Source organism: Camelus dromedarius, chromosome 2 (assembly GCF_036321535.1).
Source record: "Camelus dromedarius isolate mCamDro1 chromosome 2, mCamDro1.pat, whole genome shotgun sequence".
In the NCBI taxonomy this organism is placed as follows: domain Eukaryota; kingdom Metazoa; phylum Chordata; class Mammalia; order Artiodactyla; family Camelidae; genus Camelus; species Camelus dromedarius.
Window position 1 is genome coordinate 118,764,418 of NC_087437.1, and position 13,907 is coordinate 118,778,324.

At 53.0% G+C, this 13,907-nt stretch overlaps 1 protein-coding gene across 3 annotated transcripts in view; it reads left to right on the plus strand.

Moving 5' to 3' along the window:
- Positions 1-9,910, plus strand: part of LOC116155339 (interferon-induced GTP-binding protein Mx2) — a 37,061-nt gene extending 27,151 nt beyond the window's left edge. Inside the window, exons 10-14 of one of the 3 annotated variants that reach the window (XM_064476084.1) lie at positions 143-284; positions 1,068-1,226; positions 1,636-1,712; positions 3,473-3,727; positions 5,258-7,578. In XM_064476084.1, coding sequence (XP_064332154.1) covers positions 143-284; positions 1,068-1,226; positions 1,636-1,712; positions 3,473-3,727; positions 5,258-5,488 — 864 coding nt within the window. In that variant the 3' untranslated portion in view covers positions 5,489-7,578. The other 2 variants (XM_064476083.1, XM_064476082.1) reach the window with 2 other exon arrangements.
- Positions 9,911-13,907: the final 3,997 nt, after the last annotated feature.

The following is a 13,907-nucleotide window of genomic DNA, read 5'->3' on the forward strand; positions in this document are numbered from 1 at the left end:
CTGTGTGTCTCAACAGGGGATGAGGTGGCTGGGGGGTCCCCTGACCTGTTTGCAGACCCCAGCCCCCACCACACGCTGCTGTCCTGGTTCCTGCTCTTAATATGACTACAGGACTGATGGATGATTTTATCTCATTTTTCAGAAAATTAAGGCGTTTAATCAGGACATTGAAAAGTTAATAGAAGGAGAAGAAGTTGTAAAGGAGAAAGAGACCCGCTTATATAATAAAATCAGAGAGGAGTTTAAAAACTGGGTCCTCACACTTGCAGCCAACACCCAAAAAGGTAAGTCCTGGGGCAGTGTTCCCCTAAGAGCAGGGTCATATTCCCCGAGACCAGAAGCCACTCCCAGCGCAGAAACAGTGTGCAAAGAGCTTCACCTGCCCAGGCGGGGGGCCCCCTGGTGTCCGAGAGTGCTTCCCTCTGTCCTCGCCAGCTCAGCAGGAGTCCCCCCACCACCTACCTGCTGTGTCCTTCTTGCTTCCCTGCTTTTCAAGGCTGGACGGTATCACTTGCCCCGTCTCTCCCCTTCTCTTCAGCCGTAACGCAGGACCAAAGAGGGTGATTGTTTGCCTGACAAAGTTCCAGCTCCATTCTGCTGCAGCCCAGGTGCCAGGAGGATATGTGCCCGTGTGTGCGTGTGCGTGTGTGTGTGCGTGTGCGCCTGTGTGTGTGTATCTTTGTTTTAACACTTAATAAAAACAGCCCTCTCCATCCATGGTAGGATTCCTCCGGCTGTGTCTGGATGTATTCTTGGGAGAGCTGCAAGTGCACAAGAATTTCTGAGGTTCTGTTTTCACTTAATCAGATTTTTTCCCTTCCAATTATAACCATTCAACTTCTCTCTCAGGATGACGACCCTCAGTTGAAACACATTTGAACAGATAAAGATTTTTGTGTCTTAAATGTCACTGTTTCTCAAATTGGCATCATCAGAGCAATACATTTTTTGATTATGAAAAAAACCTCTGTTTAGAAACATTGGGGTAAGTTTCAGAGATGGGTCCCATCTCTAAAATGTCTCCGAAATTATCAGAATTTACCATGGTGGTTTGTTCTGTCTTGTAGTTAAAAACGTCATCCATGAAGAAGTCTCAAGATATGAGAAGCAGTATCGAGGCAAAGAGCTCCTGGGCTTCGTCAACTACAGGACGTTTGAGACCATCGTGAAGCAGTACCTGGAACGCCTGGTGGACCCGGCGGTCGTCATGCTCCAGAAAGTCGTTGGTGAGGCGCTCTCCTGCCTGCTGTACCTCCCGTGGGTGCCAGGGCCTTGGAGGGGGGCCGGGAACGGAATGATCGGACACAGGCTGCGGATTCTAGCAGCCTCGGGGGGAGGATGAGCACGTGTGAGCTTTATCTGCATCATAGCTGGGCCTCTGTGCTGCTGTGCGGGGAGCAGTCCCGTGCTAACCCTGAAGAGGACACACCCACCAAAAGGCCAGGGAACCGAGGGACCTGCTCAGGGTGGCGGTGACAGTGGGCTTGAGAGCCGTCCCCCCTTCCCCCTTGGTCTGCGGATCTGGGGAGCTCAGCCTCAGGACGGGGACAAGGCGTCATGGTCCATGCACCCTGTGTCTTCAGCCCGCTTCTTCCTGGCTGCAGTTCACTGACGTTTCGCTCTTTCTTTGCTCAGAGACTGTCTGGCACACTTTCACCGACACAGCCAGAAAACACTTCAGCGAGTTTTCCAACCTCAGTCAAACTGCCCAGGTAAGTGCCTGCCGTTTCCTTGCTGGTCACCTGTACTTCGGGCTGACCCACCGGGTCTAACAGGGGAAGGAAGCTAGACATGTACTGTCCGTTGGAGACAGGAGGCCAGGGTGACGACTGCAGGGTAGCGGGGCTGGCGACTCCAGGAGCGGCGGCCCTTTGGCTCCTGCTCCGGAGAGGCCCCCTCCCTGGGGGAGGAGACCAAGCACGCGGCCTGGAGCTCTCTTTCCCGCGAGCCCCCCAGCCCGGCGGGGTGCGGGCTGGCCGGTGACACCCGAGCCTGTCACTGAGCCGAGGGACTGGCTGGGGCTTGGAGTCTCCTCCCAGCACCAAGGACAGCGTGTCTGCGAGGCCGACCCCGAAGCCTCCTAGGCTTGAGTTAAAGACCTCGCCAGGGCTGTGTTCTTCTTCAGTCAGCAGCCGGCAGTTCTCCCCGAGCCCCTGTCTCAGCAGAGGGAAGCGAGGGCTGCTCTGGCTCCCGTTTGGGATGGGGATAAAACCCTCTTCTGCCCAAGCCTAGGCTGACGGGTCCGAGTCTCATCCCACATCAGATGAGCCAGGAAAACCGGTTCTGTCATTTTCTATCGCAAAACAATTTCTGCTTTCACCTCTTTGGCCAGTTGGTGAAAACTGAACTTCATTTCCGACCTCTCTCTCTGCCTTTCCCAGAGGCTGTGCCTAAGTCCCGGGGCACCTCCTCAGGGGGTGGGTGACAGGCCTGGTCCTTCACCACCACCCTCCAGGCTGGCAGCTTTCAAGATGCACGCAGTCCCCTGAGGGCCTGGGTGGCTGGTGCCCTGGGAGCCTCGTGCTCCTGCCTGCGGGGTCGGTCCTGCTGAGCTCTGGCCCAGCCCTGCCAGGGCCTGGGGCTCCCTGCAGCAGCACAGGCTGCTCCGGGGACGAGGAGACAGCTGCCGCCCAAGGGCCTCCGTCCCCTCTGCCGTCCTTGGAAGACTGGGCACAGCTCCGGGGCCACACTGCCCCCCACCGTGACCGGGCTCCCACCCAGACACGCTCCCTGCCATCTGCTCTCTGCCCCAGAGCCGCATCGGGGCCCAGGGTCTCGTGTCCTCCGTGTCACTCCTTGTGGGAAGTGACACACGGCCCACTCCTGCTCTCAGACTTCAGTCCTGGGAGCGGGGCTGCCACATACATGCTTTTGGCCACGCACTCTCCAGAACAGAAGGGCAGCCTGCCTTCGTGAAGCTCACAGGCTCCCTCTTCTCTCCAACCACTCTCTCCACCCTCAGCGTACGAACGTCCTGTGGAAACTCGAAAACCCAGAAGTGACTCCCTGCACTGTGCGTCCCCGCCCTTCCCGGGGCCTCTGCCTGTGCGGGGTCGCGGGAGTCGCAGGGCTTCGGGGAAACACGGGTCTCGAGCTGCTGCCCCACCGCGTTCGTTAGCACAGGAGTCGTTCTGAAAGCTTGGACTGAAGCCAGCCAGAGACCCCAGAGTGTGGACGCACAGATGCAGACCGAAGCACAGCTGAGGGAGCAGAAAGGCGGGGGTGTGGGAGGAGACGGAGGTCGGGGCGGAGGGAAAACCCAGGCAGCACGGAGGGCGGGCCTGGCTGGAGCCGCGGCGGAGCCACCGCGCAGGCCCCGGCAGGGCGGCAGCGCAGGCCGAGCCGGGGCCTCCTGAAAGCCGCCACTGACGGCCTCAGGCGTAACAGCGTTCAGTGTGACAGTACTTTCTCAGTCATTTTCACAGCAGGGGGACAAAGAGAAGTAATGTGTTTCTCTTTCTTACCCAACCAGAACAAGATCGAAGACATAAAATCACAACAAGCAGAAAGAGCAGAAAGGTTCATCCGACTTCAGTTCAAGATGGAGCACCTGGTTTATTGCCAAGACCAGATTTACAGCGTGGTTCTGAGCACAGTCCGAGAAGAGATTTTTAACTCAGTGGGAAAGCCTTCACAGAATCTCCAGTTGAAATCAGGCTCTTTAAATGACCCGTCTTCGGTTTCCTCCATCACTGAGATCGGGGTCCACCTGAATGCGTATTTCCTGGTGAGTGTGCAGGTGCACGGGTCAGCACTGTGGCCCCTCCGAGCCGAGACTGGCTACCCTGGTTGACAGCTGCTCACCTGAGCAAGGAGGGGAGGGGCACCGCCGTGTGTCAGGCCCCTTCTGCTGTGACCCGTTTCTCATACGTCGCCCCCTTGTAGTTGACAGTCACCCTGTGGAGCCTGTGTTCATTACTTTGCCCCAAATCAGGTTCTCAATGTGGCAGAGCATGTCCTCAAAATTAATTCCAGCTCCAGAGTTCCATATGTTTCATGCTATGCATAAATTACAAAACTGCTATCAGAATGCGGCAAAACACAGCAAGCACTAACTTTACTGGTCACAATTTTGCTTCCTTAATGTTCAGAAGGCCCTCAGCTCTTGAAGTGCCTCGAATTCACTAGCTCCACATCAGGAATGGAAAAGCCTTTCCCTAGGTGCTGCGACCCTCTCAGCTGCATGGTTCCCGACCCTCCGCCCACAGGCTAAAGTCTTAGGGTGCATGGAGAGGACGGTAGCTGTTAAACTGCAAGGAAGCCCAACTCCTGCAGTCCTTTCTTGATCAGAACAGAAAGTAGAGTCACCCAGATGTGGGGTCCAGCTGCCAGGCCTTCTGGAGACGCTGAGGAAGAGAGGGAAGGAGGCAGCACTGGAGCAGTGCCACCAAACTCAGGTCCAGCTGCTCGCTGCGCAGAAGTCACTGTTCAAAGGCAAGTGTTGGTAGGAAGGAAAGGTGCCTTATCAGAAGGCCGGCAGTCTGGGGAGAAGGTAGACCCAGGTCCCCCAAAACCAAGTCTGAAGATTCTGCTCAGCCATGACAGGTTTTAAAGGGAGAAAAGGGAAGTGACCTCAGTACATCCCTGAGGTGGGAGGTTAGGCTCTGCGTCATTGCCCACTGCGTGCGGGCTGGTGCCTCCTTGTGCTCCTTCTTCAGCATCACCTCGTCCACGTGGTCTGCCTGCAGGATTGCAAACGGGGCTGTTGGGATAGAGAGCTGGCCATTCTTTAACTACTTAATTCTTCATTCCGACTTCTTTCAATCTAGGGAAAGATTCAACTCATTGCGTACATTCCATTGAGCGTAAGTCAGGAGTCAGGCCAAATGTTACCTAGTGATCTCATTTGTATAAGGTTTGACAGGAACAGAAATGGGCAAACAGGAAAGGAGCAAAAGAGCTGCTTACAGGAGATCCCGACTCACTCCCAGAGGCCCGCGGGGTCCCGGGGCCGGGAGGTCTCCTCGGGGAGGTGAAGTGGGGGAGGGGGGGAGCCCCTGGGAAGGCTGGGCTGTCCAGAAGGTGGTATGGGTGTGCCGGCCTACAGGTGGGTTCTTATTGCCAGAGGGCATGCCTGGGTAGTGAAAAGTGGGCAACTCAAGCAGATCCTTCCCTTGGTTTGGTGCTGACCCTGGAGTGGAGGTGGGCCTGACACCAGGACCTCCCAAGGCGACCATCCATGCGTCCGAGGACTCCTCTCTGGAACCACAGGCCTTGGGCTGAGACCCCTCCTGCTGACCCTTCTTCCCCCTTCCAGGAAACCAGCAAACGTCTTTCCAACCAGATCCCACTCATCATTCAGTACTTTATGCTCCAAGAGAACGGCGACCATGTGCAGAAAGCCATGTTGCAGACGCTACAGGAGAAACAGCAGTATTCCTGGCTGCTCCAGGAACAGAGCGACACCTCTGCCAAGAGGAGAGTCCTTAAGGAGAAAATTCACCGGCTTGATCAGGCTCGGCGAGCCCTCTATCAGTTCTCACTCTGAAAGGAACAGGCTCCCGAAAGAACGGCAGCACTTCTGGGTTTTGCTTCTGTGTGTCACGGAAGGGAGGCGGCACGGGAAGTGGCTTCTCCTTCGGGGTCGGAGTTTTCTGTTGCTGTCTGGGTCCATCTTCACGGTCCTTCTCTCAGCACCAGAGTTTCTACCTGAAGTGCATCCATGCTCAGAGCTGTCTCCTCTGCCAGGAGGTCCTCCCCATCCTCCATGAAGAGGGAGCTCTGCAGCCCTTGTGTCCTGTAGCCTCCAGTTACAGCGTTCTTAAACACCGCTGCCGTTCTTTGTTAATTTGTCACCCCTCCCCATTCGACTGTGTGACCCCAGAGGAGGGGTAAGGTCAGCCTCTTGTTCTTTTGTATTTCCAGACTCTCACGTGGTACGTAGCACATAGTAGCCCCTTATTAACTGTCTCATCAAATAAGCGAATTGTGGAGACTCCCCAAGGCTACAGCTTAAATCCAGGCTTTGGTTGTTTGGGATGGTGTCCCTTAGCTGGTCCCTTGCAGATGAATTCGGTCATGACACCTGCTTCTCATCATTTGCTGTGATGGCGTTTCCCTGTCCCCCAGGAGAAAAGAGGTCCAGTGATACCTTTTTTCATTTGTATTATTTTGTAGTGTGTGATTTCCCATTTCTGTGTTGATTCTTAAAAAATTTTAATAAGGAGATAATTGTTTAAGAACACAGAGCTTCTTACCAGTGGTCATCGCTAGACTGGAGGGTCATGGCTAGTTTATTTTCTTCTTCACACTGAGGTACAATGCCCTCATGCTAAAAACGAGAATGTAAGAAGGTGATGTGAAACCATTTCTACAAACCACATGTCCCAAAGCAGGTGTTCAAAAATGCCAGTAATTCTTCACTCCAACAAAGACATCTTCTTTTTTTCTTTACCTCCTTGTCCACAGAGCAGCCCTCACTTCTAAAGCTCTTTCAGCCAGTTCCTACATTTAGGTCTTTGATAAGATTTTGAGTCTGTTTTTGTGCGTGGTGTTAGATAAGGGTCCAACGTCACTCTGTTGCATGTGGATGCCCAGTTTCCCAGCTCCCTTTGTTGAGAAGCTCTGTATTGATCTTGGCACCTTGTCAAAAACCATTTGAACGCAAGCATCATGTCTTGTTTCTAGGCTCTCAGTTCTGCTCCATTGGTCCACATGCCTGTGTTTATGCCATTACCACAATGTTTTGACAATTGTAGGTTTGTAGTAAGTTTGGAAATCAGGGGGTATGGCTCCTCCAGCTTTGTTCGAGGTCATTATTTTGGCTGTTCAATGTCAATTTCCATAGAGATTTTAGAATGGGGTTTTAGGCTATCTTTGCAAAAAATGTCTTTGGGATTTTGATAGAACTTGCACTGAATCCATAGATCGTTTTGGGTAGTAATTTCATCTTAATATCAAGTTGTTCAATCCATAAGCAGAGGATATCTTTCCATTTATTTGTGTTTTCTATGGTTTTTCGAAGAAATACTGTAGTTTTCATGTATAAGTTTTGCAAGTCTTTAGTTAATTACCAAGTTTTTTATTCCTTTTGGTGGCTACTGTAAATGAAATTGTTTTCTTAATTTCCTTTTCATATTGTTCATTGTTAGTTTATATAATGTAACTCATTTTTATTTTTAATTTTTTATCTTTCTATTTTGTTGAATTCATTTAGTGATTATAACAATCTTTTCGTGGACTGTTTCTGGTTTTCTGACATCACCTGTGGACAGAGATGACTTGGCTTCTTCCTTCCCGACTTGGACGCCTCTTATTTCTTGTCGCACCTGACCGCTCTGGCTGGGGCTTCCAATGCTGTGCTAAATACAAGTGGCAGAAGCAGGGGTCCTGGCTTTACAAAGTTACTCTGGTTCCAAAGAACTTTGTAATATTGAATCTAAAGCCTATGAGGAGAGAATTTAAAAGACAAAACATTGGTCGCAGTTTAGGTGCTATCCTTTTTTTCTGTTTGGATTTCCCCCCTCATTTTACAAATTGCATCACATGTACAAACAGTCAGCAACGTAACTGAAAAGTGGAATCCAACCCTTTCACATTGTAAATGCTGCTGCGAAAAATGAAGTCTGAGAAAAATAAGCTCTGGTGTTTATGTCTGTTCCATCAGTTGTAGAGTCAACGCTCCCCCTACATGTTTAATGCATTTCACACATATGTAGACACACACGTTACCTCAACCAAAGCATCTCATTTACCACCTCAGGACTGGCCCCCAAACCCGGGGGCGAGGCATCCAAGGAGGATGCCTGGGGCCAAGTGTATGAGTTTCCTGAGGCTTCCATAATAAAGTGAGACAGCAGCGAAGGGGGCAGGCACAGACGTTCAAGGAATGATGCAGCAATTAACACCAAGGTGGCAGATGGCCCAACGCGCAGGGGTCCTCGAGGCCCAGGAAGGCGGGAGCTTTGACTCTAGTGGACTTGAGCTTCATTATAGGCTCACGGTAATATACTAACGCGGTAAATGGCACTCCCACAGGTGCCCTGACAGGTCCCAGGCTGACCATAAACAGTCAGAAAGCAGGTGGTGGCCCAGTTCCTGGGAACCCCAGCCCCTTCCCCAAAGCAGTTGGAATAGTCCTCCCACTTGTTAGCATGTGAAGTTACTCAGCCCATAAAAACTAGCGGCCCCGCCCCTCATGGCTGCTCTCCCTGCTGGGTGAGATGGCCGGCACTCTGTCTAAGGGGAGTGTGTCTAGTTTTACTTTAAACTTGACATCCACCCCCACACCTCGTGGCCTTTCTCTTGCCTTCTGAGACAGCCTGCAGTGTCCATGGAGTGTGTGTGTCTCTGAATACGTCTGCCTTTACTCAGCTGTGGCTCACTCTTGAATTCTCTCCTGCGTGAAGCTAAGGACCCCCTCTTGGTGGGGTGCATCCCAGGGACTCAGCTGAGACCGGGGGCATGGCCCTCCCCTCGCCCCACATTTTTCCTGTATCAAAAGTACCACAAACTAGATAGCTTAAAGCAACAGAAGTTGTTTTCTCCCAGTTCTGGAAACTGGAAGCCTGAAACCCAGGCGTGGGCAGGGCCGGTTCCTCCCGGAGCTCCGAGGGAGGGTCTGTCCCAGTCTCTTTGCCCGCTTCGGCCGGCTCCAGCCGCTCCTGGTGCTCCTCACTGGCAGCTGCATCACTCAACCTCTGCTGGAGGCTGAGACCTTTGCAGTCTTCCTCTCTGTCTCTTTATGTCAAGTCTTCTATCCTTTCTCTGTTAAAGATGCCAGTCATTGAACTAAGCTCTCACCCTAAATCCAGGACGATTGCATCTCAAGATTCTTAGCTTAATCACACGTGCAAAATCTTTACTTCCGAATAAGGTCATATTCACAGGCGCTGGGAGTTAGGACTTGGATGTGTCTTTTGGGGAGACGCAACTCAGGCAACTACACCTGGCTTCCCAGCAGGTCAAAGCGGGAGCTAACTGCTCAACAAACACCTTAAGATCTCTACAGCTCAACACGATCCAAGTGTGTTCCCTGCTCACATCACAGTGATCAAGGCAGGTTGGCAGTGTTCTGAGACACACTGTCCCTTAAGTCAACAGCCTCCTTCCACTTAGTGGCCTCACCATCTTGGACTTTAACCTTCCACCAGATCCTCAATATCCAGCCAGCAGGTGAGGACGGCAAGGAAGGCTTCCAGGAGTCAGGCCTGGGAGCAGGGCCCCACTTCCCCCCACACTCAGTGGGCAGATGTCAGGCCTGATGCCACATCTAACTGCAAGGCAGGCTGGGCAATATGGCCCGGCTAAGTAGTCAGGAGGAGGAAGAAACAGAATTTGCATATTGTCATTCCCATTCCTACATCCATGAAGAATGAATACTCCCTGCGTGAGAGCAGGCAGAAAGCTAGATATGAGCAGAGAAAGGGGGACGCAGAACAAATGGCAGGAATTGGGCAGAAAGGAGGGGCACGGGACACATGCAGGAAACCCTCCATCATGTAAACACCAGGGGTCCCTGGGCAGAGAAGGAAAAGCAGGAAACTCTGGGATGATAAGCAGTCACACATTTTGAGGAGACAAGTGCCTGGAGGCTGACGAAGAACAGTGAGGAAAAGCAGGAGTCTCCAGTGTCAGGACAAACGTAACCTTCTGCTCATTGTGTCCTCATTACAGTGAAGTGAGCCTCGCAGATCAGAAGTGCCCGTCAAGCACCAGCGCTGTGACACTTCCCATCCGGACTAAGTAAGGACACACATCTCTCCTCCCTCGGGAAGGAGGAGCTGGGATGGAAATGAGGGAATAGGACCCGAAACCCCTCCCTCCCCAGGGACGATTCCACCCACTCATTTTTACACCCTGTGCGACCAACTTGCCAAAGAAACTCAGGGCAGCCGCTCTCCTGAGCCTGCCCGCTCTCCCCTGAGAGTGTACTGTCCATCCCTTAATAAATCCGTACTTTATTTTTTAACCTCCGCATCTCGTCTCTGAACTCTTTCTGTGACAAGAAAACAACCTAGTCATGGGCTACACTTGAATAAAACCCAGGAGTAAAGAAACAGATGTGTTCGCTGCTCTTCCTTCTTGTCCCAGGCACACCACACACGCACACGCACACGCACACGCACACGCACACGCACACGCACAGGCCCCTTTCCCCTCCCAGCATTACTGTGCATCTGGGGTTTTGTTCACAACAAGAGTGGAAGTCACGGAAGGCCACCCAAAGGGGAACAAGCAAAGGTGCTTGGTCACATCTCGTTATAGCAAGGGCGGCAGCCACATCACTTGCATTTTGGCAGAGACTCAAAGGCAGTAGGAGTAGGGAAGCTTTATCGCCGAGAAAAGGAAAGGCTTCAAGAGGGCCCTGCTGGGAGGCTGTGGGCGTGGGCAAGCCGAGGGAGGCCTCACTGGAAGTGGGCATCCCACATGAGGGCTGACCCCCATTCCCACGGCCCGGCCTGTCCGAGCTGACTTGAGGACAGCTCCTGAATGGCCATCGCCTGTGCCTCCCTCTTCTCCCAGATTCAGACCCTGAGACCAAACTCTTCTCGAGCTCTCTGCCCAGTGTCCCACGCGTCCTCAGACCCAGCCTGCCCAAGCTGGAGTCCAGCATCTCGTCCCAGGAGCTGTCTTCCTCAAACCCCTGTGAGCTCATGTGTTAGCTGCTTCATCAATAGCGAGTGTCCCCGGCCCTGGAGGGTGTGACACGAGTGAGAGAGAGAGACGGGGTGAGTGTTCCCTGCCTCAGACAGAAGCCCATTCTTACTCTCCCAGTTCCCCACATCCAGGAGTTCCCAGCACACAGCAGGTGATCAGAGAACAATGACTGCTGACTGTCTTCATTAGGTCAAGTTGGGTTAAAGTTATGGGACAAGCTATGAGGAAAAGGTAAAGAAAGCACACATGTTTGTCTGGCAATATTCTTAAATGCAGCAGATTCTGGTTATTTGAGGTAATTACGTTGTACAGAGTCCTCGCGAGCATTCAGTCGGTGAAACCTGAATCCGTGCTGCTCAGGCACAAACAGGGTCAGGTGGCTGCCAGCCTCCGGTCTTTGTCACCGATCGGTATACAACCCTGTTCAGTGTGTGTTCGTTTAAAGACACCTCGCTGGTGTGTGTCGTTGGTTCACTGACACTGAGCTCACAGCCGGCAGCCCTGGGCTCACTCCTGAGGGACGCTCATCTAACCACGTGGCTTCCCCAGGGGGCGCGGCCCAGCCTTCCTGCCCTCGCCCCTAGACAGCTCCTCCCGCTGTGCGTGGGGCCGCTTTGACAGGGAAATCGGCAGCGAAGAGTGCAAAAGCGAAGAAAACGCGGCACTACACAGGCTGTGGAAAGGGTCCCTGTGAGCAGTCTGAGTGGAAGCGACAGGCAGGTCCCCCTGTGCCACCTCAGTGGGCAGCCCAGTTTCTTTCCCCTCTGCCCGCATCCACAGAAGCGCTGCTAGTAATGCTGTGGGGTAACAAGCAAATTGTGGCGAGTAGGTGAATCCACCAGTAAGGGATCCGGGAATAAGGAAGATCGACCGTTCACCTAAAATTGTCCACGTGGGCAAGGCGCTGGCCCTTCCGAGTTTCCATGATGCATGTCACTCCGGAGCCCCCTTGTGAATGGCTTTACTTTGGGAGGAGGTTGGTTTCCCTTAAAAGATCAGCCAGGATGCTGAGACTAGGAAATACTGACATTTTTGTATTTAAACATTTAATAGAGACATAAGTTAATTTGCTTGATACAAATGAACCCCAATACTGATTAAAGTGGAAAGACGGGTCTTAATAAAAGCGTGGGATCTGGGCTGCTCATTTCCTTGCTTCTCGCAGCTGCAGCAGTGGTGAGTCCAGAGCAGAAAACGAATCCCCCTTGATCCGCTTCTCCCTGAGCTTTACGGGGAGGGAGGGCACGCTGCCTTCAACTCAGGTCCCTGGTCTGTTCCCAGCTCTTTCCTTCTTGCTCTCCTATGGTTTCCCTGACCCGATCCCGATTTCAGAGACGTTTTCCCTTCTGACCGAGGCTTTACCCCTGAACCTGACTTTGTAAAGGAGCCGCACACACCCCGGCTCAGAGTCAAATCCCATGGCCACGGCACTTTCGGCTTTGGATCCAGAGACGGTGACGCATGAGGTGACACCGGCCAGAGCTCTCCCCCGGGTTCAACCGGTGTTTTAACAAAAGGGCTACAATTTATGTGGCTCCCAAAGAAACATTTACAAAATTCACTGCGTACCAGCTACCTCATTTAAAATAAATTAACCCCATGAATTTTGGTGTTTGAGCCATTGCTTTGCTATGATTAAAGGCCCTGTTCTTACAATCCCCTGAGAATCCACTGATCCATTTGGACCCACTGAACCACAGAAAGCCAAGGCCGTTGCCCATTCTGCTGCCTTACAGCTCCCTGGTGGCCGACCGGCCACTCGGACTGGATTCCTTTCCCCCCAAACAGAAACTGATGGAGGAAATTCACCCTGGCTGTCCGGTTGCTTTTGTTTTTGCTTTTTGCTCGAAGAGGAAAATAATAAAGGCAGGTGCTCCATAGCATCTTAGAAGATAGTCACGAACCCAGAAGGTCATCTGGACACGTGCCCAGAGTAACCCATGCCCACTCCATCCCAGAACATTTACTGAGCACCTGCTGATGTCAGGCCCTGCATTGGTCAGTCCAGTGTTATCTGGCCCCTCTCCTTGCTCTGCTCCAAACTCAGCTCTGTCCTACGAGGTGAACTGAGCCCCAGGCTTGCCTGGAGGTCCTGTGAGTGGGCATCTGTGCTAATCTAGTCTACTCTGCACAGGTTGATGGACCTTCGAGCCAGTGCTGTGGAGCAGGCAGCAGGGTCTGGAGATGCAGGTTCTGATCCCGGAGCTGCCCCTCATGGGTGGAGATGGGGATGGGCGATGGGGGAGGGGCAGTTCACAGCTTGTCTGAGCCCCACCCCCACTGAGTGAGGGGTCACACTGAGTGGACTCCAGGGCTGTCTCTCCCTGTCCCTCCTTGGGAGGAGGGACAGTGTACTTTCCCCCTATCGATGGCTGGTCAGACAGGCCTGGGGGGCACCGAGACCCCTGCTTCTTGTGGCTAAAAGGAAAGCAACTGTCAGCACCTTCTGAGCTCCCCGCAGACTTGTTCCCTGGGGAAATTCCCGATCTCTGAAGCACATACTGTCGGCTTTCTCCCTCCATCCTGTGGAGGACTCGCTGGGAAAACTGAAACAACAGCAAAGAACCCTTGGCAACACTGACCCTCTGGCTGGTTCGGGTCTAGGCAGATGCTGCCCTTGGTGGCCAGGATGCCTGGTACTGGAGCAGTTACTCAGGCCAGACACGAGGGGGCACCGAGTAGCCTGAGCGCCCTCTCTTGTGCATAAATTCCACAGCGTCCCAAAGCCCTGAGATCACTGAGCCCTGAGTGTCAGAGGGACCTGGGATGGAGGGTGGGCTGGGGCTGGATGGTTGTCCAACTTGGCCTGGGAGTGGACAGATATCCAGGCAGTCACTCCCTCTCTGACCGGGTGCCTGTGAGTGTCCCCAGCTCTGCTCAGTCCAGGGGGGCAGTCAGGACCCCACCGTGCTGTTTGGGCAGCTCATGCTGAATATTCTGCCCTCCCTGCCTGCTGGCCCTGCACCTCCTGCAAAACCCCACTGGGGGGGCAGCGACCCCTCTGGACTCGGGCTTGGACCTTTCAGCCCTGTGCCAGGTGCCCGGTGATGAAGCAGACTGCACACCTGAGCAGCACACATTATAAACGGCGACTGCCCATTGCTCCCCATTCTGCTCCATTTCTTAACTTTGTTCCCCATTTCCCTTCAGCCTCTTGTACATAACTGAGCACATTCCTTTGCTCAACTGTTCTTTCTGACCTGACCCAGCATGGAGGGCAGCCTCAGCGCCCATCGACCGCTCCCCTGGCTCCCACCTGCTGTCATTTACAACTTCCTCACCCAAATAAAGAACGTGTCAGAGAAATG